At 38.3% G+C, this 24,736-nt stretch overlaps 2 protein-coding genes across 2 annotated transcripts; one reads left to right on the forward strand and one right to left on the reverse strand.

The window, feature by feature from the left end:
- Positions 1-2,277: 2,277 nt before the first annotated feature.
- On the forward strand, positions 2,278-24,736 carry LOC140930773 (sodium- and chloride-dependent taurine transporter-like). The gene is made up of 13 exons (XM_073380491.1): positions 2,278-2,466; positions 5,847-5,978; positions 8,781-9,123; positions 10,394-10,526; positions 11,342-11,476; positions 12,018-12,121; positions 12,694-12,818; positions 14,686-14,798; positions 15,643-15,780; positions 21,579-21,681; positions 22,225-22,325; positions 23,235-23,402; positions 23,909-24,736. Exons 1-13 carry the CDS (start codon positions 2,340-2,342, stop codon positions 24,011-24,013), a joined length of 1,827 nt encoding a protein of 608 aa, XP_073236592.1. The 5' UTR covers positions 2,278-2,339; the 3' UTR covers positions 24,014-24,736.
- Positions 16,558-18,669, reverse strand: LOC140930774 (uncharacterized). Its single transcript, XM_073380492.1, has 3 exons — positions 18,458-18,669; positions 17,302-17,673; positions 16,558-17,114 (listed from the first exon to the last, which is right to left on the reverse strand). Exons 1-3 carry the CDS (start codon positions 18,566-18,568, stop codon positions 16,764-16,766), a joined length of 834 nt encoding a protein of 277 aa, XP_073236593.1. The 5' UTR covers positions 18,569-18,669; the 3' UTR covers positions 16,558-16,763.

Genomic DNA, 24,736 nt, shown 5'->3' on the forward strand with positions numbered 1-24,736 from the left:
TTTCAATTTTGACTTTTAAGAATCAGCTGTAATAGTTGATTTCCCCGTTTCTTCGACGATCAAAACAGTACTTTTTTCACCAAAATTGGTGTCTCAATTTATTCTATTCTTATTATGTTTCTTCTTGAAATAAGCGGAGAACATATTTGAATGTTTACTCAGTTTTCTTCCGCAGATTGGGAGAGTTGTGACACAATTCAGGCGAAAATATAAATTCACAGATTTTCGCAAAGCAAATGAGCCGGTCAAGTGTCACTTTTTTTTAAAATATTCCCTCAAAAAAGCACAAGAAAAAATTCTAAACCCTCCGAAAACTGCAAAGAATCAACGGGAGATTTACATTTTACAGGCTTACATGAGATGAACTTGTGTGCGAAATTCTCAAAGTTCCTGTTTTCGTCGGACGAGTCTTCCTAATCCGAAATTTAGACCTCCAAAAACAGACGCTGCAAAGATGGACAAACATGCTTTATGGATCACGCAACGCCTTCTGGGTTAATATTTAAAAGTGTTCATTTTTTAACGTAGGAGACCGAAAACTTCCGAAACCAAATTTACGAACTGGGCGTGCCCTGAGGCAGCCCAGTTAAGGTGGCTCCGTCATTAATACTGGAGCATTTAGCTATGACAAATTTTCCGTCATAACATTTTGGTTTTTAACACGATGGCTGCGAAACTTGCAAAGAACAACAGATATTATTCGGCAATAGTACAAAATATTCCGATTTCATTAATGGTTACTATTTCTTGAGAAATTAGCGCTTAAAAGGACCCTACTGTTCAAAGAAAATCGTTTGTAGTAAAAAATTTTGCCAATATTTTTTACTGAAATTTCTGGTATCGGCTAATAATAAGTATGCCGGAGAAATTTCAGAAAAATGGTTGGTCCTCAAAATTCAGTTGTGAAATTGTTCCGGAATTTCAAAAAAAACATTACTCTCAGGCAGGAGGAGACACCAGTTCAAATTTTTGGCACAAGTAAATTCAATGTTTGCTTATTCTGAAAACAAAAGCCGTTAGCCTATCGTGCTATTCTTTAAAAGGTACTTTTCAGTTTTAGAGGCACTATAAATTGCTCCAAACCTAGCTCTTACGTCGAATGACTTGTTCCTCAACATTTTTAAAATATCCCTAAGCATTTTTGGTTCAAACTCCTGTTACATACTTTTGATGTATTGCAATGCATCCTCAACGGCTTATCCTGCTGTACGTTGCTTCCAATTCAGGAAAAAGGTATTGGCATTGTAAGCTACCCTGTATCAAAGCTCAGATAGAACTGTCCAGCACCTTCGTTTATGACCAGAAAATGAGCACGAGCGGCAGCTCTACGAGGAATTCGCACCTCATACCAGAAATTTCAGTAAAAAAATATCAGCAAATTTTTTACTAGATGCGATTTTCTTTGAACAGTAGGGTCATTTAAGCGCTAATTTCTCAAGAAATATTTACCATCAATGAAATCAGAATATTTCGTACTATTTCCGAATGATATCTATTGGTCTTCGCAAGGTTTGGCAACCATCGCGTTAACAGCGCAAAAGTTATGACGAAAACTTCGTCACAGTTAAATGCGCCTGTATTAATGACGGAGCCACCTTTATAAACACAAATATTCACGCTATATAGCGGATTATTTTAAACATCTCTCGCCTTTGATTTTGAATCATACGGAATGATCCTTAGATGTGCACTGTAACAGATTTCTTCCTATCGTTTTTTATGGGTATTTAATTCGCTGTTAAAGCTGTTCCACTCGGTTGGTCATAACAAGAATTCAGATCAATCATGAGTACTTTAGGCAGGTTTACTATCTCTTGACAAACATTGTCTCTGAATATTTGCCTGCTTTTAAGTTTAATCTCCTATAACAAAACTCGAAATAATAATCACACTTGGGATCACAGGACACCCAGTAGCTTGGTGTTTGAGAACGATTGATTCTGTAATTTAATTGTGGAGAGGAATTCAATTGTTTGTTAGCGAAAGTATATTAAAGCTACGACCACACCAATCCGGATATTTTTGAAACTGCATACTTATTTACACAAATCGGCCTTCGGTTCACACGAAACCAGTGAATCCGGTCATCAAAACTGTATTGTTTTGAAGCCGCTCTCCAGAGTGGTTTAAAGCCTCGTCCGGACGAACGAATTAGGATGAAGAATATGCGGTTTCAAAAGTGACCGGATTCGTGTGGACAGGGCTTCAAATGCATCACAGCGTAACGTTTGTAAGTTTTATCACGTGTCGTGCATGCCGAGATGAGATGCCCATGTCCGTTGTTATAAACACGTCGCCGCTGGATTCAGTCGCGTTGGGGTCACGACAACAACTGCGAGATGGGCGCCGCCAAGGAACGCGAAACCTGGACCAACACTCTCGACTTTGTGCTAGCATTAATAGGATTTTCTGTAGGACTTGGTAATATCTGGCGATTCCCTTATCTTTGTTATAAGAATGGTGGAGGTAAGTGTATGTGAATATCACGTAGGTGTGGACGGCTTAACCTGAAAATATAGGGCCACGTTAAACTAGCAACCTCGCAAACTGGCTTGTTTCAGACCGTTGGGTCTTCTTTGAAGCTTAAAGTAACGACCAGTAACTATGTAGACTTAAAATGCTTCATTGCAAAGTCAAACGATCCTCGAGAAATTCACTGTTAAGACAAACAAGCGAGACTTGTAGCGTAACTATATATTTTTCGTCTCCAAGAAAAACCCACGTCTTGAAAATGTACCCGTTACCATATTTAAGGTCTTTAGACATAGGATGGGAAACGACTCTAAGGCTTTTCCCTCAACTGAGAATAATTTGCAGCGAGGGAAAGGTTTTGTACGGTTTCTGTAGGCTACGCTGAGCTTTTGAATATCTAATGAAAAGTATTAATTATTTCATTGTTTATTGGAGGCCTTGTTGCTTACTGGATGCCGCGGGAGTTTCTTTCCTAAGAGGGTCCACAACTCGCTCCGGCGTGCAGTTGTTTACGCTTGTAGCAGTAATAAAACAGATATAACACATGCAAATCGCGGTATACCGGTATACATAAACTGAACCAGTGAGCATACGAATAGTAGTGTCTATAACTGTTAAAGTAATTTTTCAGGGAACTTCTGACAAATAATTTATTAAAGGGTTCATTCACCTGTTGCAAATCGCGTTTTAATAGGTGACCTTTTAAAAACCTAAACATTATTAATATTATTCAGTTTGCAAAACAAACTGATAGTGCAGATATGCAAATTCTAAAACGCGGGACCTCATGCTGGAGTAATTTTCTTAGTTAAGCTTACCCTCGATCAACTACTGAATTTAATGAAGCGTTACCCCGTATAACCACCGTTAAAAGCCACCTTTGACATAATCATAGCCGGTACAATTTACAATAAACCGAAACAAAGTACAAGGTGATGAACAAAATATTACAAACGCAATGCGAACAAAGGTGCTCTTTGTTCTTGTATGTCATTAATATCAAGCAGGAAAAGGTTGTTTACATTTTGCTAACACTGAACATTTCAAGGGCTTTTTTTTGTCTCTCTCTTTTTTTTAACCCTTGCACAGCAGAAACATGTTTTCGTTGTATCTTCGTTACTCTCTAACTGTATGAGAGGCAGGATATTTTCAAATCTTTAAACCAAATTTTTTGTCAAGTTTTTTTTTTCAAAGGTAGCCCGAATGTAAATTTTCAATTTCTTAATTTTTTTTAGTTGTATATTTAAATTTCTTTTTTTGTGGCTTGATCTAATGCTAATAAGGCATAAATTGGAAACCAATTTAGCTCTCCCTTCTCTGCACCAGTCTTTCTGGTTTCTCTTTTTGACATCTCAAGTTCAAGGTCTTTCCTGCCGCGAGTAAGAAGTAGACCAACAGTTTCTCCAGTTAGACTAAACAGGGTCTTCCAAAAATGGTAATTAGCACAAATTTTGACTATTAGGGTTTTTAAATAGGTTCTTTTTTTTTTTTGGAAGTGAAAGGAAAGTAGTGCCATTCAGCCCACTCCTCACAAAAACTTTGCTTACCAGTTAAAAGGACCATAATAAGGAAAATTTTCCTCCTTCAGAAAACCCATTTTACGTAGATTTTAGGAAATAAGAACCTGTTTCAAACTTAAGGCTAAACGTTTTTTTGTATAGAGGGGGTCTGAATGGTAAACTTTAGTCTAACCGGTTCTTAAGAATTAGGTTCTTACTTGAGGGGGATCTCTTAAAATATTATTATTTAAGACTGTGAGAAAAACGCAAGGTACGAAGAGCAACACAATGTGGTCATTTAGGTAACTCCTAGTATTGTGCGGTGAACATTTATCCATTCAAGTTGATTGATGTCATTGATGATTACAGTTCAACTTTACATGGGAAAAAATATTAGAAAAAAGAAAACTAAGCTTTCAGCTACTTTTATCCACACGGTGTCTCAAGGCGCTCACCGTTAGTCAGAAGGGACCGTTCAGACCAGTTCTGTAGTAAGGACAATAGGCTCTTTGCATGACTTGATCACGCGACCAACTTTCGGTAAACACGAAAACAGTTTACTTTTGAAATATTTTGTTAGCACAGGCTGAAAGAGCATATTAGAATTAACTAACTTCAGCATTTTCAGCCGTGTATTTCAAAAGTAGCGATTGTAACGGCCGCCGAAAGTTAGAAGCACTTGTATGAGAAGAACAACTTTTGCCACCCAGTCACGCTTGCATGGTTATCCATACAAATCCTTGTAAATTCTAAAATTTTTAAACTGTCGTTAAATCTTTCCAGTACGAATTTGAGCGCTCAAATTGCGTTTTTGAATTAAAAGGAGATTTGAGCCCTATAATGCTTAAGGAAATATTTCATTACAGATTTGAAAATTTCGAAATTACAAGGATTTGTATGGAAAACCATGCAAGCGTGACCGGATGGCAAAAGTTGTTTTTCTCATACAAATGCTTCCAACTTTCGGCGGCCGTTGGAATCGCTACTTTTGAGATATACAGCTGAAAATTTACTCAGGTTACCTAATTTTAATATGCTATTTCAGCTTGTGCTGACAAAATTTTTCAAAAGTGAACTGTTTTCGTGTTTACCGAAAGTTGATTACGTGATCAAGTAATGCCAAGAGCCTATTTCACTACTAATCAAAACTGTCCAGCTAAATCGGTTTATTTAATGGTATACGCTCTAGTGATGGATTTTAGCAAACTTTCTTCAAACTGTTTCTCCGTCAGCGCCTCCAGCATTCATTATACGTACCCTGCATGAATAGGGCTGCACTGAAAACACACTGTGAAGAGGACTATATAGTAGTAATTTAAACTAATTTTGTTCACGACCCGATTATTTAAGGGAGCGTTTTACGTTTAATTTGTTTAAAATTTCTTACAACCAACACGAAGTCTTAATTGCGGCTCGAGTCTATCTATATAGTTGGTGGCCCTACAAAAGATCGTTATCATTACCTGGGGCAAAGCCGCCCAAACACTTGCAATTTACATTTGCTAACAAAATATCACGCTCGTTCTCTGCCTTTTTGTTTGTCAATCAGGGAGTCGTTGATATTCAAGAAAGACCTTTTTGTCATTAAATCAATTTTGTAATTGTGAAGAAGATCTTCTGCCAACTGGGCTAAAAAGCTACTGACGCTTGCCTTTTAACATGAGTCGATGACAGCAATGAAATCCATAAATTTATGAAGATGCTTTTAAAAAAGCTCTAGACAGTAAACATCCCTGGTCGACGGGTCTTTAGGAAAACAGAGGGATATACCCCTGTAGATGGAAGATGAAAAGTAGAGTAAGAAACGAGGGAGTTTCGGTTTTTCTCACTTTCTCGAAGTACCTCCTAACCCTTTTGTTTTTATTTTTTTCCAAGGTTGTTTTCTCATCCCGTATTTTATTTGTCTGATTTTTGCTGGGGTGCCCATCCTTATCTTGGAAGTGGCGTTGGGACAGTTAACTAGTCAAGGAGGAATAACAGCGTGGCTGATATGTCCGCTTTTCCAAGGTTTGTACACAGTTGTCTGATTAAAGGATTAGTAAAACTTGCAGCCATTGACACACAGTTCACCATTTTTTTATTAAAATAGATTGCGCGATTTTAGTCGAAAAAGTCAGTACATCGTACCATGTTGAAAACCGTCTTAAAATCTGGCTTGCAGCTAAACTCTTAGTTGCTATGTTAGCTGCTATGTTGGTCGTCAGGACCAAAAAGCGTTACCTAAAAGGAGACTGAACTCTTGTTTAGTGCAAATTCTGTGGCAAAAAAATTGTAATGTTTGTTAATCATAATGATCGCCTTGCCAAGTAGTTCCCAGGCAAGAGTGCGCTATTCAAAATGCTTAACGTTGCTGAACATAATTGATAGACAGTACAGTGGTGAGACAAGGTCTAACAAAATGGAACTTCAAGAGATGCAGCATTTGTTGATCAACAATTATTGAACTGTATTAAGGTCATTGCCATTATTACAGCAACGGTGAAACAAAATGGTACTAACCAGTAGGATATATTTGCTAAACGATGCCTGTACAAGTATTTTTCACATTTTTGTAAATTTCTCCAGCGTTCTCTTCAGGACAAGAATGTCAAATGATTTAATTCAAGTAGAGAACGTTAAGACATGATGCTTAAACGTTTTCAATGACATCTTTAACGAAATATCAAACATATTCCAGCAATTTGAAAACAGATTTGAAGAGTGATTAATTAATGCTCATCGAATAACTTTTTTCTTAGAGTTTTCGGAGCTGTTGCCCTTATGTGTTACCCTATTTTAATTAAAGAGCGCCGCATTTGCACGTGACGCTGTTTAAATCTTGTTGGCTATTAAGGATTGAGACGACGACGGCAGTGAAAAAGACCACCCTCTCCCCCCAAAAAACAAGACAGGCTTTGCTTCTTTTAAAACTTAATCGCGTTTCTTTAGCGTCGTTCAATTTTTCGAATTTAGGGGAAGTTGAATTCTTGAGGATTGTATCTAAGTTGAAACAGAGAAAGGAGAATTTGTCGTCGTGTATTCACGTTCTACGTCGAAGTAGAGTAGTGGAAGTTGACAAAATAATGTACCAAAAAGCGTGATGCACTATCAGAGTTAGTTTTCGTGGTAACACAGTAATATGAAAACGTTTTTTTTTGGGGGGGGAAGGTGGGGGCGGGGGGGTTGTTTTGTCCAAAACAAATGAAAATAGTGTCGAGAGAACGTAATCGAATTAGTTTAAAAGCCCCACATGACACCAGGCGGCGCGGGTCTGGTTAGATGAAACGTCTGATCCAAGTTGAGAATTTCGCAAAATTGAAAATAAGCAGGTTAAGGCTGCACTGAACGATCCTTATTGATAAAAAACGAGAAGCAGTCGGACAATTAAAAGGGAAACTTGTCTCCGAAAAGGAGACTCGCGGTTGCTCTATTAACAGATAAGAAGAATAAGACTGTTGCAGCTCCTAACTAGTTTTTTAAGTTTTCATTAGTTAGGGATAGTTATAATTAGGGATCCTTGAGACCCCCCGTTCCAAAACGTTGGGGTCCTGTTTGCTTTTCTGGGGTCCCCTGCTTATTACTAAAATATAATTTTAACTTGTTCAACAGAAAAGTAAAAACCAAGACCGGGCAGTAACACAATAATATTATTAACAATGCTTTATTTTTGGAATAAAGTGTGCCCCTCGCGTTTCCTAATACCAATAACAGATCTTACATTAGTTTACTAGAGTCTCAGGTAGACCTTATTAACATAGTTATATATTATCATATATAGTTATTAATATAGTGATTTGAAAACCATTTACAATAAGTCACAGTCAAGTGTCATTCTTCAGATCTGAGCTACCACTGGCAATCTGTGAACTAAAAATTAACGCCACAGAAAAGCAACAAGGAAAAAAATTCGTGAGTGGACGACCTGTCTCTTAATTAAAATAAATAGACTTAAAACAAACCTGCAAATCAATCAGGGCATTGAATTTCCTGTCAGGAATTTCCTCTTTCCCCCATGACAAACGCTGTCCTTACTTGAGCCCTCAATGCCGTGCTTTCCTTCTCTTAAATATGGCGCACAACAGTCTCGTGAGATCTTCTTTTTTTGGTGAAACTCATAGCCACAATGTGATCATTACCACATTTACGTCGTGTTCAACTTGAGCGCTGGAAATTATTTGCTCCACGCACAAAATTTTGTGAAGGTTTAGGTTTACAGCCATACGCATCGAGACAAATTTTTGGTTTACCTCGGTGTAAGAACTTGTGAACTTTTTCATTGTTTTGTACCTTTTGTTTTTCTTGGAGTTATTGTGTTGACTTCTTTGTTTTATTTATTTTACGTCACCGGCGAGTTAAACAAGTTCTTACACCGAGGATAAGCCCGAACTTTGCGCTTCATTTGTTTTTCAGTGGAAACAAATTTTTGACCATTGGAACTCCTCAAGCTATTTAGGACAAAATTTGCGTTTCTTCACCTGGGTATCGCCCCCCTGATCTTTATCTCATTAAGTTCTCCTCAATGTTGAAGGCTAAACAATATCGAATAAACTTTTGTATAGACATGACCCGACGAGTGACAAAATGGCGGCTCGAAAGACATGCCATGATGATCGCAAAGATGTTTGGGTATGCCACTATGACAAAAAAAACTGTGCGTATAAGATGCACACCTCTGCGTTAATGGGAACTCTGATTGGGATCACAAATACTAAAACTTGTTCTTGTTTGGACGAATTCAGCGCATCAGTTTATATGCATTTAAAAATTACAGCGGACTCATTATACATAGTTTTTTATACAAAGGTTTTTTTTTTCTTTTTCATTCCTTAGGCATTGGTTGTGCCAGTGTAATTATAGTCCAGTTTTTGAACATTTACTACATTGTTATTCTGGGCTGGGCTCTGTTTTACATGTTTGCGTCTTTCACTTCTGTTCTTCCCTGGTCAACCTGTGGAAATGATTGGAACACCGCAAACTGCGTTGAATTCACTACAGCGACCAATAGCACTGGAGAGAGTGTGAACAGAACCATAGCAAACAGCACAGGTGTAAACGCGACCTTGGGTAATGCCACTGTTTTACCAACGATTATGGCAAACATGTCCAACGTCTCAACAACGCCAACTACCATAGCCAAAGCTGCAAAGGTTTCGGCAAGTGTGGAATATTGGGAGTAAGTTATCTCATTCTCCTACGTATCGTAAAGCTAAACTTTGGAACCAACAATAATCGTACAAAGAAAACGTCTTCTGTAATCTTTACTTGCTTCGTTTGTAGTTTTATACATGTTTTATTGTATGGATTTATATTGAGAACCTACATGTAGGGTTAACAGAATGATTGAGTGGGTTGAAGGCGTAAGGGGCAGTAACTACGGCGCCGTTAACAGAGATTGGAAAAATTACCTGTATTAGATAAGATTAAAATTTGTTATGATCCGGGTGGCAATATCATTAGCTTTCTTATAGCCACGAAATGACGCCATTACCTATTTTACTTGCAGCTGTTTTTCTCCGCACCGGGGACTTTTTTTTCCAAAATAGTTTAGGGGGAGCTTTTTTCCCAAATAGCTGCCTGGATGTTCGCGAAGTTTGAGCGAAATCTATGAATTTGAAATATGCAGACATGTCAGCTATTGTTTTCCTTGAAAATATGAAACTTGGAGACAATACACCAGAATAATGAGAGGCTTTTTCTGGTAAACACGACTGAAACTTCTGACGAATTGTAGCCGTTATTTTATTGTTTTATAAGTTATCAATAATCTTGTTGCTCAAAGGTCGTTTAACACAATGGTTAATCTTGAGAATCTCAAATTGAAAAAAAAAATGTCTAGCGGTTCCAAAATTATTCGCTCACTTGTTAAAGTTGACTAAAATATTTACAAAAAACGCCAAAAATAGCACCTCAGTGTATAATAATCATACCTTTCTTTCTTGCGAGCGGCTTTTGCTATCCCCATGATCTTTTCAATCACGTGTTAGAAGTTAATAAAACTACTGCGAGGTAAAATTACATTTCAAAAGCGCTTCGTTTTCTAAACATAACGACCGAACATCAAGAAAGTCCATTTTATTGCTGAATTTCCAGTAAGTAATGGCGTTATTTCGTTGCCATAACAACTCCAATGTTATTGTAACGCTGACATAAATTTTAATCTGCTTCTAATACAGTTGTGGTACTGATTTTTCCAGGTATTTGTTAATCGCGACGTAGATAATACACAAACGTGGGAGATATTGACCCTTTATAAAAAACTCCTTCGAGCTACCTTCATAGTACACATGGCTGGAGATATAGGCACTACACAAAACGATTAGTGAGACAAGTCTTACATGTATGTGCTCGAACTATTTTGTAGTCCTATTCGATTTAAAATTTTCCCGCTCAGGGTGACGAAAACCGTTCACTAAAAATCATCTGCTGCGTCATCTGGATTTCAGGCTCAGAGTATTAAAGATTGGTAACGCTCTGGACGAACCAGGAACTGTGAATTGGGACCTGGCTTTGTGTCTGCTGTTGGCTTGGATTATTTGTTACCTCTGCGTTTTCAAAGGAGTAAAGTCTACAGGCAAGGTGAGGGATTTGGGCAACGATGCTATACTGTTTGGGGTATATAGTTCTGCATCCATTACGAGTTTTTTTAAAGAGTTTGTTGGCTATAAAATAACGCTAAATACCTTTTCTTGTAGGACGCATAGTTCTTTAAGTTCACAGAAAAAAATCAAGTGATTTCTTGAAGGGGAACAAAATAGCCAGTTCTTTGCAGTTTTTTTACAATAACTGAGCGAGTCCTCGCGCGCTTGGTTGAGAGCTATGGTCTATGAGAGTTTATAAAATAACTAAGATAGTACGGGCGTTCTGATTGGATAAAAACCTATTGTTTATTGCGCCAGTAAACTCATAGAAAACTTAAAAGTTATTTTATATTCGGTTCGTGATTTACAAGGTTTTCTCGTGTTCTTCCAACATCCCGGGTGGGTTATCACGCCGGTAAACCCATAGAAAGTGTGGTCTGTTGTTTAAAAAGACCACGAAAATGACGTAACATGTCACGCTGTGCCGGTTGTTTTCGTAAAAAAAATAAATGTTATTGAAAACAACAAATCAACCACAATTTTCCATGGTCTACACTCTTACAGACCATAGAAATGACGCGATAAAATGCTCAAAACTTTTGCAGTGAAACCATTAGCCTGCGGCTCGTGGTTCCACTTGAGTTTTGAACATCTTATGACGTCATTCTATGGTCTGTAAGAGTGTAGATCATGGAAGATTGTGGTCAATTTGTTAAATATATGTTTTGAGGCCTTTAAACTAGTAATCATTTGACCAATGCACGTATTTGCCATTGGTTCCATTTTCTAATATCATGTCTCGGTCTGTTACAGGTCGTATATTTCACTGCAACTTTTCCATATATCCTGCTGACAATTCTTCTAGTACGAGCCGTCACCCTCCCTGGTGCCTCTGAGGGTATTAAGTTTTATCTTACCCCAAATGTGACCCGACTTAAGGATGGCCAGGTGAGAACATACAAATATAAAGCTTAAGTCCGCGGGATCGGATCGGCCAGTACCGAACGCATGCGCACACGGTTTCACATAAGTTGCTTTGTTCACGCATATTTGAGCCGTCTGTAAAGAACGAGATCCGAAAGCCCTTTAGCGAGTGATAAACCAATCCCTTAAGCGTCAATTCAACACAACAGAGGTTTTGAGTGAGATTGGTGTACGTGAATGCTGCCTTTGTTTATAATAGTGATATTTTAGAGTCAGGTTAACCGCACACGTCAGATGCAAAGTTGAGAAATTCTCAAAATAGAAAATAAGCAGATAAAAAAGGTGCAGAACAATTCTCCTGGATAAAAATGAAGGGAAACTACTTATCTTTGCGTAGAGGTAATTAACAGTAATAAACGACAATGTACGGGGAAAAGTGGTCGCGTGGTACAAATTCACGTTTGACGTAATCGTGACTCTAATTTTCTCTAGTATAGCTGTGCGCATACGTAAGGAACATACTTTTTGACGGAAGCTGATTTTTATTTATGTTTTATTTGCACAGGTGTGGTTAGACGCTGGAACGCAAGTGTTTTTCTCGTATTCTATTGGCCTTGGAACACTTATTGCGCTTGGAAGTTATAACAAATTCAATCACAATTGCTACCGGTAAGAAAGGACACTTCAAGATCATCAACAGTACCAGCCGATTAGGCTTCTATCTCTCTATCCTTTAAGGCTGTGTTTCGCCAGTGACAACATGAACGCTGAAATCAGTTAGAACTTGCACAGGAACTTGCCGTAGAACCCGTAGACGTCCTCATTTTCTCCTTAGTAATCCATTTTAAAGATCTCTCTTATTGCAGTCGAAATACTAGCCTGCGTAGCTGGCAGTTATTTTATGGTGTTTTTTTTTCTTCTGTAGAGCGTAAAGTTTTTCTCACTGCCTTCTCCCCTCGCCCCCATCGTTTTCTGTTTCGACCTCGGTTTAGCTCTCGAGTGGATGTAACTCCTACTTTGCGAACCATAAAAGAAAAAACTCATCAAATATCCCCAGCTACTCAGGCTAACGAAATACACAATTCATTTGTGGATTTGTGGCTTTTAAGAAAATTTAGCAAATGATTATCAATTGCCTATTTTTGTTTCCAGTGATAGAGGTTATTGTTTACTACCTTTGCACTTTCTTGTGCCCTTCTAACGTATTTTTCTTTTTCAACGTATTTTTCTTTCTGGTTCAGGGATAGCATAATATTCGCCTGTGTAAACAGTGGCACGAGTTTCTATGGCGGGTTTGTTATTTTCTCAGTGCTGGGCTTTATGGCGCAAAAACAAGGCGTAAAAGTAGAGGATGTCGCCAAAGGAGGTAAGAAGTAGCACGGAGACTACCCAAGATTCAATGAGATATCGCCCTAATTATACGGAATTAGGGACCTTAAGCAACGACGACGGCAGTGAAAACGTCGCTTAAAAAAATGAATTTGCGTTCTTTCAAAATTAATCGCGTCTATTTGGACCGGCTCAATATGACAAATGCAGGCGACTTTTCCTGTAGTTGAATTCTTAAGGATTTTATTCAAGTTCAAAAAAAGGAGGGAAAATTCGTCGTCGTATGTCCACGTCCTCCATAAAACGTCAAATTAGGAGGTTTCACATAACAGTCGTGCAGTGGACGTCAAAGAGATGTACTAAAAAGCGTGATGCACGTGCAGCGCTGTTGTTTTGTTCATTAAATGACTTAAATCTATTATTTTGTCGTCGTAGTTGCTTAATCTCACTAATCGTAACGCCTGACAACTTCTGGGAAGCTTATAAAAAATTTCTTGGACTATTTATGCCAGTTGTTTTGTACCCATTTTAGCACTTTGCTTTTTTGAATAGACCTATTCGGCTTACTCAGTATTGTACCCAATTCAAACCCTTTGGGAATAAAACGTTTTGTTTCAGGAATTTCCATATTCATTTAAATGTGAATGCCACATTATAATGCAAATACAATACACAAAGAATCTTAATGCTGGGAGATTTGAATTGGGTACAACATTGAGTTAGCCGAATAGGTCTATTCACCACGGTCTCTGTAAATAGGTCTTTGTACATTATACTTTTGTTTCCCCACTAAAATACTCCACCTTAGTGCTTCATTTTTCCCACGCGAAAGGTTGGTGCCTCCCCCCCGCCCCCGCCCAAAAAAACGTCACTAATGCTCGATAATGCTTATCATAGACTGGCTTTTTTATTAATTCTGAACGTTTTAATGGGGTTTAGGGCTAACAAAAAATGTATAATTAGCATGACAAAAATGTATAGAGGTAAATAGTTTCAATACAGCAAAAAATTGTCATCTGCACGTCTATATTAAGGTGAAATTTGAATACTTTTTAGGATTTGGAGTTTAAGTCGTCGTTTCTCTTACAATTTATATATTTGTGAGAAAAAAAAAAAATGTTCCGGAAAAATGCTACTAAAATGCTTGAATAATGCTTGATGTTTTTGCCTCACTAAAATACTCAAAAAAATGCCAGCATGATGTACACAGGCATAATTGTAAAAAGTGTAATCTTGTTCAATGTTTTAAGGTGACTGGATGGGGTTTTTCATGGTCAATACCTACCAAGTTTGAGCATAGACTACGTCGCCATAAACAAAGATTTGGAAAAATTACCACCACAGCTGTCTTGGATAAAGATGAAATTTGTTTTGTTTCATTTTGTTTTGATGAAATTTGTTTTGATCAGGGTTACAATGACAATGTTTAAATGTGACTGTGCTGATTGTTTAGTATTAGATTTTTCGTTGGATGAAAGATAAAAGCTACTTCCACGTTTTCCCACGTACGAAAAGTACTTTGCATACTAAAAAGAGCATGCAGCGTACGTAAGTAATTTTGGTTGGCTGATTCAGCAAATGCCAATCAATAAAATAAGTGGGCGGGAGACGTTTCGTAGAAGGTTTATATCAGACTCTCTTTTCGCTTCGCCTTGCCCGTCGGAATGTTATTTCAAAGCGAAACGAAAATAGAGCCTGTTCTCAGGTTAGTCATTTTACTGCTTTCACCAGAGTCCCCTTCGTTTTTTCTTTCTTATTTCCATTTAGTAATCCTGGCGAGGTTTGAATAACTGAAACCCTAATTTGTACAAGAAAGCAAAACCCTGAAGGATTATTGTCGTAGTAGTAAATGACGTCATCGTGCAAAGGATCTATATTCAATATTTATTTCCTGTATGTTCTAGGGCCAGGCCTTGCTTTTGTCGCCTATCCAGAAGCAGTTGCTCAGATGCCGTTGGCTCCTCTCTGGTCGGTTCTATTCTTCTTTATGGTCTTCCTGTTAGGCCTTGACAGCGAGGTATGGAACATTTCCAAACCATGTAGTATAATAGTTTTTGTGTGTGTGGAAAGATTATTGGGTGCGAGGTTCACTCAATACCATTAAGCAATTAAAAAATAGTCCATTGAAGCCGAAGCAAGCCAAATAGTGATTGTTAATGAAGTCTTTGATTATTTTGTATATCATTAAATAATTTTTGTTTCTTTGTTTGCTTTTCTTTATAATACTGTGAATTTATTCAAGAGCCAATATAAGTTTATTATTATTTTTTTTTTTTTTTCATTCGTTCCTTTTTTATGACCTTCGCGTTTAGGCGGCAAAACAGACGTTGGCTTTCAGCGAGTTTGCGCCTCCGTCAGCCATGTAGCAGCTCCAACGGTTATTGTTAATGAGGCAAAGATATTGATTTGTTGGGAAATTTAAGTTTTTGGTTTCTGGTTTTGTCAATTAAGAATAGCACGTCCATAAAAAAGTGTCATATAGTTAAATTGCCTTATACGTACACCTGTGCATTCCCCAACCAAAACATCAAAGAACGGCTTTTTATAAGCTACAATCACAGACAAAATTAGTTGGGAAGGTTGTACAACTTAACAGTAGTCCATTTTAATCCTGAAAAAACAGAGTTTTCTCTTTTGCTAAATATCCCCCGTCCCCCCTATTCAATGTTGGGATATAACAGAACAATTGCGCGCACAAACATTAACGTTTTAATCAACATTAGGCCAGGGGTGGGGGGAGGAAGAAAAAGAAGAGGTAAAAAAGGCAACCTTCCCAACACTTTTGACGATGATTGTAGATAACAGTCAGACGCATCTCATACAGTTGCTTCAATAAACTACTTTATATTTCCTGATTCAAGTTCGTAGGCATTGAGGGTTTCGTGACCGCAATTGTGGACCTGTTTCCAAAGCAGTTAAGGCGTGGTTATCGTAAAGAAATCTTCATTGCCTGTGTCTGCATGGTTTGGTACCTTATTGGATTATCCATGGTTACTAAGGTATGTTTCCTTAACTTTTTACAGTCGAATCTCCATGACCTCTCGTAAACGACCGCCTCCCGTAAGCGACCGCCAATCCAATATAAATGAAAGTCAATATAATAGCCGTAGATTTGCTTTAAATCCTTCAAGAAAGACAGAACAGTTAATTTCCTGTCACGGGCAACTTCCTTCACGAGATCTTCCCACGCCAACTGATTTGGCTCGGCCAATCATTCATACTAGATACTCATAATTTCACGAGAAAAGTGGCGTACTGTCTTTCGTTGGAATACATCATCCATTACCCCTTTTCCCCACAATTATTCTGGTTTAGGGTTACATTTTTGTCTGTAACTAATATAAAGAATTCAACATTAGATTGTAACATGATTGGAATTAACCAAGGCTGTTTATAATTAGTAACTTTTTCTCAGTTTGACTGCGTTGAAGCCTGAAATGTAATTTTCTTAGTGAGTGGTTGGATGATTTTGTGTAATGTTTAATACATCTTCTCGCGCATTGAGTTTAGGTTGCGTGTTGCTGGCGTCGAATGACCTTTATGTACTTAGGGACTAAAGGCCAGATCACAGGCTAGGCGTCGAACGCACTTAAAAACTTTGAAATTTGGTCCATGGTTATAAAATGAGATAAGTGACCGATTGTAAGGTGCAAGCAAGTAACAAGTCAATGTTGTTGACCAGAACTATTCATGCACAGAGAAACATTCCCCCGCAAGGGAACTAAATTTGAGTCCCGCTTCTGTTACAAAGAAACTGAAAGCCACCACCTGGCCCCACTGAACCGGTAAACTACATTTTTTGGAATAAAATCATAACTGAATAAAACAAAAAAGGACGATACTTACCAATTCAAAGTTATTTTTCAACGCTTAGCGAATTAACGATCTGACTGTTCTAGACTCATTAAGTTTGCTATATTGTATTTGCGACTGAAATTTTCTCTTATATAAGCAAAATCGTCTCCTTATTCACTGGTAATTTCTAGGACTGCGGCCTGGATACTTCTTCAATCATTATACGGGACACGAAAATCCAACCGGTGTAAGCATCGCCCAAACTATAGCCTCGACACTGGCCTACCCATAACTCCACCCGAACCGTCCCTTTGGGAATGTTTTCGCAGTAGCCCTCAAATGACCGATGATGATGAAGGTTTGGGACACTAGGCCAGTCACTGTATATACCAGCCTCGATCGTCATCGGTCCACTACATTCATTTCCATTGAATTTGAAGTACAATCGAATACACTTCTGATCACCATACATTTTCACATTTCCCTGGTAAGAAACTTTAAGAGCTGTATCGGCCTTCAATTTGTTGAAGCTGCAATCCTGAAATAAAACCAAAAGGAATGAACTGCTTTCTATTATTATTTTTTTAATACGGCTTTGGCAGGGAGCGGAATTAAAAGTTGAAAGTGGTAGGAAAATTTATCTTCCTATAGCTGTAAGAGTTTGTTCAAAAAATCTTTGAAAATAATCTGAGTTGTTGTTCTCATTCAGCCCGTCCCTTGCTTACCTTAATCTTTCCGTTATCAGTATTGCTGTATGATTTCCACACACATTGTTTCCAGTTGGTTTTTGGCACTACACTTGCTTGACTTGCTTTGGCGCTTTCTCCTTTCTCTCCTTTGTCTCCTTTTCGTCCTTGATTTCCCACAATGCCTGGCTCTCCTTTTATTCCTTTGATTCCTTGTGGTCCACTCTTCCCGAGAGGCCCTTGGTGCCCTCTGTCTCCTCTTGGACCCGGCATTCCTTGTGATCCTTTATCACCGTTTTGTCCTTTTGCACCTTCCCTTCCCTGGGGTCCTTGCGGTCCCTGAACTCCGGGCATTCCCGGCATGCCGTTTGATCCTGGTATGCCGGGAAAACCATGAACCAGTATAGATTTCTGAAATATAGGTGCCCTAGATTAAAAGACGTCGGAGGAGCGTGGTGCAAGCTGAGCCTTTTTGGTCTATTTGTTTTTCTAAATAGAGTGTTTTGACATGTGACGTCACGACAACCACATTGGTTTTCCAAATCGCGGGACGGCGGCCATGTTGGTGCCCCACAATAATTATGTGGGAGTTGGATTTTTTTTCTTATGTAAATACTTTCTTTTGTTCCAATAAATATGCTTAGATGGTTACCACGTGAGTGAAAAAGCACTATACCTTGTTTTTACATTTTTATGAAATTAAAAAAAAAACGTTTGTGGCATGTGCTTGAAAACGGCCGTTTCTGAAAGAATTACAGAATATTTCCCCACGATTGAAGCTCAGTTTTCTGCAAGTTTCGATCAAACATTCGTCACCATGAACTAAATAATTCCTGTTTACGCTAAAAGCTAATAGTCACCCACCCACCTTTTCAATTCTTTTGTAAGAGCACAATAGCCAGTGATGAAGAAATTGTGCTATCGAAAAACTGTCGTTTGAATTCCTAGTCTGTGAAACAGGGAAAAAAAGGTCGACAATTGAAATATGTTAGCTGTATTATGTGTTTTTGTGTGTGTATCTTTGCGGTTCATGTGATAGGATATTAACTTGTGCAAGTTAAAGATGGCACACGAATAACTGTGCAAAAGCCTGTACATGTATTTGAATGGTAGCAATGAGTCCAGTGGCAGGCGGTTCCCGTGCAACGTTATTGTGAACTTTCTTTTGAAAGGTAAAATAGTTTTCTTTTCTTACCTCGCATAAATCTTTTAACTTTGCGGTGTTTTGTTGCCGAGGTGAGGTAGTTGTTCCCAGTGAACCCCCAGAAAAACAGAGAATCAGTAAAACAGCGAAACACTGAACCATGATGAGAGCTGAACAAAAACACTGCGATTAATGAGATCAACGCTACGTGCGCGTCAGTTAAATAGGGAATGTTTCAAGTTAATCTTCTCTTCATTTTTAGCGTTTGTTTGTTTGTTTATATCCTTTCTTTTGTTCTTGCGTCATTAATCTTCTCAGCCTCTTATTTTATGCTCGTGTACCTGGGAGCAGAGTACTGAAATTAGGCGAACAAGAGAGATATTACCTGTTTTATAATAGGTACTTTTTGATTTTCTTACTTTTGATTGTTTTTTTTTTGTAGGTGTTCTGTTTTGTTTTTTCTCCCTAACCAAGTTGTTATAAATAACGTTTTAAGTACGTGTCGTTTTAAAGATCGCTCTACACATTTGTCTTTTTAAAGTACAAAAGGATAATTTTGATCTAACATTAGCACGGCAAGCCTAAACTTGTATGTTTTCTTTGGGTAGCCTTCATGGTATGTTATCTTGAATACACGTACATGCATACTTAGAAACTGAACTAGGTGACCGGTCAAGCAGCGTGTATTTAAATTTTGTTTCCTACGAAAGTTATAGCCCTTACTCTTTGCAGAGGTTTAGTGGTCGCTTGCTAGCCAAACCTTGAATAACGAGATTGATTTGTAAGTAATGCATACTGTAGTAATTTATGTTGTTTCCGTGTTCTTTTTGCATGCTAGTAACTTTTAAAGCTTCTTACTAAATACTCGAATGTTTTCAAGAGTTGGCCCACCTTCAGTTTAACAAGTCCAAACGCGTCTTTTGTTTCTATATGTTAATCTTTTAAGTTCGTGACATTTTCTTCACGTACGCGCAAAACTGAAAGTTGAACAAAGTAAGGGAACTTTTGAACGTCTTACAACGCCCAAATGGCAACTTTTAAAGCTCTTATAATAATGGCTGAATCGGCCTTGTAAGTGAGTAGCTCTTGTACTATTTGGTTCTACGAAGATTTAATCGGTCATCATATTTTTTGGATGACGTTCTTTGTAAGCTTTTCTTAAGTAGGATTTTTTTTATTCTTGGTGTTTTCAAGTGGAGGCTAATACTATCTTTATATTTTAAGTAGATTACTTGAGATTTTTGAGAAGTCTAATTTCTTCTTTCTGAACTTCTGAAAGATACTTACATGTACAAAACTAAGTTCTCGCGATCTCCAAGTACTGCAATAGATAACATAGTGATCCTCTCGTCCCCTCCACCTAATTACGTAATTCCTCTAAAGTTGTCTGATAAATACCGTTGTATTAGTATAGGTAATAGCATGATTAGTAGTGATATTTCGCATAAATATGACGAGTGATATTTGAAAACTGTTATACGTACGAGCCGTTAGGTGAGTGAAGTTTCCGACAATTTTGAAATATCACGAGTGGTATTTATGCCAAATATCACGTACAAATCATGCTATTATTTGCTTATACTACTACCCGCAGAAAGTTTGTAATTTTCACATGTAGGTATTTCAAATTAAGCTGAAATACCACTGCTCTAAGCCAATCAAATTGCTGAAATTTCTCATGTTGTAGTGTACAGCATTATTATTAGAGATCTTTAGATTGCATGAAGACGTCGACTACGAGAGCGAAATTCGACCTAAGGTATTCTCAAGATATAGGTACCCCGGAAAGCTTCATTTTACTTTTTGCACCAGAAAAGTTGAACATCTAACAACCAATAACTTTTTTCCGCCACTAAAACGTGGGCTATCACGTTTTCCCGCCAAAATGACGCTGGTTCACGCGCGCTCCAGTAATTTCGTTCTCGTAGTCCTCCTCCTCTTGGGATCTAAAAGTCTCAAGATCTCTCTAATATAAACTCAAGGCTTACACTTTGGGTTAAATTTCCAGATACTTTTGCTATTCACTTTAAATACATCACCACAGATTATAAAGAAAAGAGGTAATGCCAGGGGTGTGGGAAGGTAAGGTCTGGAACCGGTAAAACGAAGTTTTCACAACTTGTGAAGCGTTCACCTTGCTTGTTGGTCGGTGGTAACTGCAGTATCTTTTCCAAAGTAAATATTTTAGAAGCGAGAGGCGAACTGACAATGGAAAATAATCTAGTAATAATATCATGCCCTTTGGCGGATCCAGGCCTTCAGATAAGGGGGGGGGGGGGGAGGGTAGGGGACGGTCATCTAGACCCTGAGATAGGGGGGCCCGGTCTCAAAAAAAAAAAATCTCGGCCCTTCGGGCCTCAGTTTGGTTTAAAAATAAGGGGGGAGGGGGGGGGGGGGCGGGCGGGTGGGCCCCCTGGGCCTCTCTCCTGGATCCGACACTGATGCCTCTTTGTTTTTCTCCCATTCCCTATGTGACCTTTGGCACTCAAATTGCAAAGGAAACCAAAACTCAAGCGACGGTCATTGCAACGGTGTATTTTTTTAACCGACAACAACGCACGATTAGGTATCGATCGAGTTAGGTTACACCATTTTTACCGAGCGAGGACATCAGATTACGAGAGTTGATGCTGATAAATCTTCCGGAGAAAGTGTTCAGTTAATTGGAGCTCAGTCCATTAAATAGAACCTATAAGTATGCGCTTGCCATACCTGCAGAAACGGATTCCTGCTTCATAACATTTCAGTTCGTAAACATATAATAGAATTGCAAATTTTACGCTTTAAATTTGAAATTGTTCTGTATTTGTTTACTCAGTTAACACTCAGGTACTTTGGAAATGTTTATGCGTTAAAAGGTTTGTTTTTGCGGGAAAACGACTCTAGCTAACAACAAATGCGACCAACATACAGGCGATTTCGGGAATTCAACCCAGGCGACGTTGATAGTAGACAAGTGGTCTCAAGGAAAAGGTCTTCCTTTTTTAGGATAAGCAGCATTGGGGTATCCAGAGAAATGCAAACGCCTACAAAGTGTGGACAAAACCTTGTCATCATTAAACGGCTCTGATGGGACATTTCTGTCAAGAAATTATTACATTAATAAGGATCGGACGCTAAACAAGTTGGCCAAGACTAATGGCGGTTTTCTACTTGTGTTTGTTCTGTTTAGGGTGGTATGTATGTCTTTCAACTATTTGATGCTTACTCCGCCAGTGGTTCTGCTCTCCTCTGGGTGGCTCTCTTCCAAAGTATCGCCATTGGCTGGATATACGGTGAGAAAAATGCCATATGAAATAAAACGACGTTTGTTTTGTTTGTGTTATTGACAAGTGATGGGGTACACATCGTCCATCCATAGCAAAAATTATAATAGAGTCTGATGTCCATCAAACATGACCAGAAATAAGACAGGTCAGTCTATGTATTTCTTTGCCGCAGGAATTTTTTCTTATTGACACAAAGAAGGCAAGATATCTGCATCTTGCCTACTCACGTAGCCATAATAAACAGCACTACATCTCCTTCAGTTTGGCTCGTTTGCACTTGCTTTAACATGGTTAAGAATTCAATTTGATTCAACTTGTTTCTTAAAAATAGATAGTTTCTTCAGCATTGTTTTATGGATTAAAAAACACGCTCGTGAGAAACCTGATCAAGCTGCGCCTACTACACTTTTCCTTTTTTATGCTGGGTCGGTTACATAATCGTATTATGCCCCACGCCCTTAGACTGTCATTATTGTTGACCCATGAAAAGAAAGGATTATCTCTTTGATTTGTTAAGTTGTAACTCGTTTTATATATATCATCATTCAGGTGGAAAGCGCTTCTATGACGACATGGAGAAAATGATTGGATTTCGTATTAATCCCTGGTGCCGCTGGTGTTGGATGTTGATGACACCTGCCTTTTGCTTGGTGAGGAAACGAATTTAAGGTTGTTCCTTAGCACTGCATTGCGCATCCTTACTGCGCACAATTTTCACGAGTAATAGCGCGCGTACATTAAAACATGGCGGCTTTTGCCTCAAGCTTGGAACTCCCAGAGGTGTGCACGGTAAATCGTCATCTTCTTTTAAACGAGTATGGTGACCTATCATTTTTTGTCTTTTTAACAATGGCATTAAATTTTTTCTCTAGAATAAATACACACTGTAGACTTATTCCTAGTGTAGAAAAAAGAGGAATCGTCGGAAATTAGTCTTTTCAAAGCATGTACTCGTAAATGTAATCACATGTAATGAATTATTGCGTATATAAAAGTTACTGCTGCTCCTTAAAGAGTATGGGGCCGGACCCCCCAATTTTATTCCAAATTTAAAGTTTCTTCAACATAAACAACCACTTGGTCACGTTTGGCAAAAATTTGTCAGGAATGACCTCAATGAAATTATGAAATTACTACAGAATCACGTCTAGATTTTTCCCTTTTCTAATTTTAAGGCCTTTTTGAATATTGCCATTTCACTCACCACAACGGGAGTGTGTTATCGGGCCACGAAAAAAAAAACTTGAGTTTTTGTTTCTCTTTTGGTAAGCAGCTCTCGCATTTTCTTGCTCGGGGCTACTTCTTGCTCGTCTTAGTTAATGATTTAGTCAGAAGATGACTTGCTGGGACCTTTGCCCATTGTACAAATGAGCTTAAAAAGTTACTTGACCAGAGAAATCTGCTTTTCCCGGGCTACTGGACGGGACGTTTTTTTAAGGCCTGTGTAAAATGCCTCACTTGTTTGTTGTTTAGTGAGTCACGGAATATACTTCCTTAGGTTACAATTTGATGTCAAGCGCTATTCCGTAGGTTGAAGTGACTACATTTTTCCCCAACAGGCGGTCTTCATTTTTAGTCTCGTGACATATTCGCCACTCAAATATGACGACTATGATTATCCAGACTGGGGACAAGCCATTGGTTGGATCATGGCCCTTTCATCAATCGCCTGTATACCATTTGTGATGCTGTACAAGTTAGTCACTACACCGGGTTCTTTTAAGGAGGTAATTATAATCAAATATTTTCATAATTATGCATACAACGGACCATTACGCGTCTCTGGGAAACTGCCCATCACCTCTCCCCTAAGCCAACATTTTGCCCAAAGTGAGAAGTAAGTGTTAGTGTTCACTAAGTGGGGGGGTAGGTGGGCAGTTTCTGACCAGTGGCCATATAGCATTTAATGTTATAAAACGTAAAAAAATTTTGGCCAGCTTTAAAATATAATTGTTAGCGCTCCCGGCTAAAGTTTGTTTGATACCTTTTTCATAACGCTACAGAGGAATTTTGTGTGTGAGAAAGGTACTAATTTATGACCTCAGCTAAAACAGCAATATCCTAGTGACTCCCTTAACGAAATTTTGATGAGCGGAATAACGACCTTCCTGTCCAGGCTCAGTCGGTTCTCACTAGGGTAGGTTATACAGGATCACTAAAAAGAGCTATGAATTTATGTTGCTTTTACGAAGTTCATATTTGTACATTTGATTTTCTTTTTTTTTTTCACCAGCGTTGGAGCACATTGACCACTCCTATTTTTAAACATCAATCGCCGGGTGCACAACAGATGGATTCCCTGGAGACTTACAAAGCCTATGACAAGAACATGCTCTGAAGACTTGTCAATTTATTGAAAAGGCATCGTGGTCTCCATGGGCTCGATTCAAAAGATTATCTAGCAAGATGAAATGACCATAATCAAAAATCACCATATTTAGCAATTATTGAATTCGGTTTTCGCATGATGTGAAGATCAAGGAGACTGTTATCTACATTGACCATTATCCATTCAAAATAACAAAACAAGCTAACCTCTTCCTATACATTTTTCTTAACTTTGACCCATTTCTCGGGACGGTTTCAGGATATAAAACAGATTCGTTTTCTTGCAGATGCTCCTCAAAAAGAAGATAACATCCACCGAGCAATATTTATTGAGTATTTGTGCATTTCTTCTGTTCAGTTTTAGTGAGAATATCAGCTATTTCGTCGTCAGATAGCCGTGAACGCCCTTTCTTTAGTTCACTCTTGACCCCGCCATGCAGCTTCGTTTCCAAACAAATATACCCTCGAATCATTGGTATATGGCTCGCATCGTCCAAATTTGGTCAGCGCGGGTTGATTATGAAGAATTAGCCAGGGGATTGGAGCTAATCAGAAACGGAGAAATATTTTGAATGAATAATAAATAAACATATTCAATAACCTGCAAAACGTAATCAGGGGTTGGTTTCTTAAAATGCCAGTGGACGTTTGTAAAATTAAAAGTTATGGGGTTACTAACCCAACTTTGTCTTATTATTCTCGAGCACATTAAAACTTTCTTCTTTAAATGTAA

Source organism: Porites lutea, chromosome 3 (genome assembly GCF_958299795.1).
Source record: "Porites lutea chromosome 3, jaPorLute2.1, whole genome shotgun sequence".
Taxonomy (NCBI): domain Eukaryota; kingdom Metazoa; phylum Cnidaria; class Anthozoa; order Scleractinia; family Poritidae; genus Porites; species Porites lutea.

Excerpts from the sequence above, each read along its gene's own strand:
- LOC140930773 (XM_073380491.1), top strand. The coding sequence starts at position 2,340 with ATGGGCGCCGCCAAGGAACGCGAAACCTGGACCAACACTCTCGACTTT. Across the intron at positions 9,124-10,393 it reads GCAAGTGTGGAATATTGGGA|GCTCAGAGTATTAAAGATTG; the intron begins GTAAGTTATCTC and ends TCTGGATTTCAG. Across the intron at positions 15,781-21,578 it reads GATTATCCATGGTTACTAAG|GGTGGTATGTATGTCTTTCA; the intron begins GTATGTTTCCTT and ends TGTTCTGTTTAG.
- LOC140930774 (XM_073380492.1), bottom strand. The coding sequence starts at position 18,568 with ATGGTTCAGTGTTTCGCTGTTTTACTGATTCTCTGTTTTTCTGGGGGT. Across the intron at positions 17,674-18,457 it reads AGTTAAAAGATTTATGCGAG|AAATCTATACTGGTTCATGG; the intron begins GTAAGAAAAGAA and ends CCTATATTTCAG. Across the intron at positions 17,115-17,301 it reads CTGATAACGGAAAGATTAAG|GATTGCAGCTTCAACAAATT; the intron begins GTAAGCAAGGGA and ends GTTTTATTTCAG.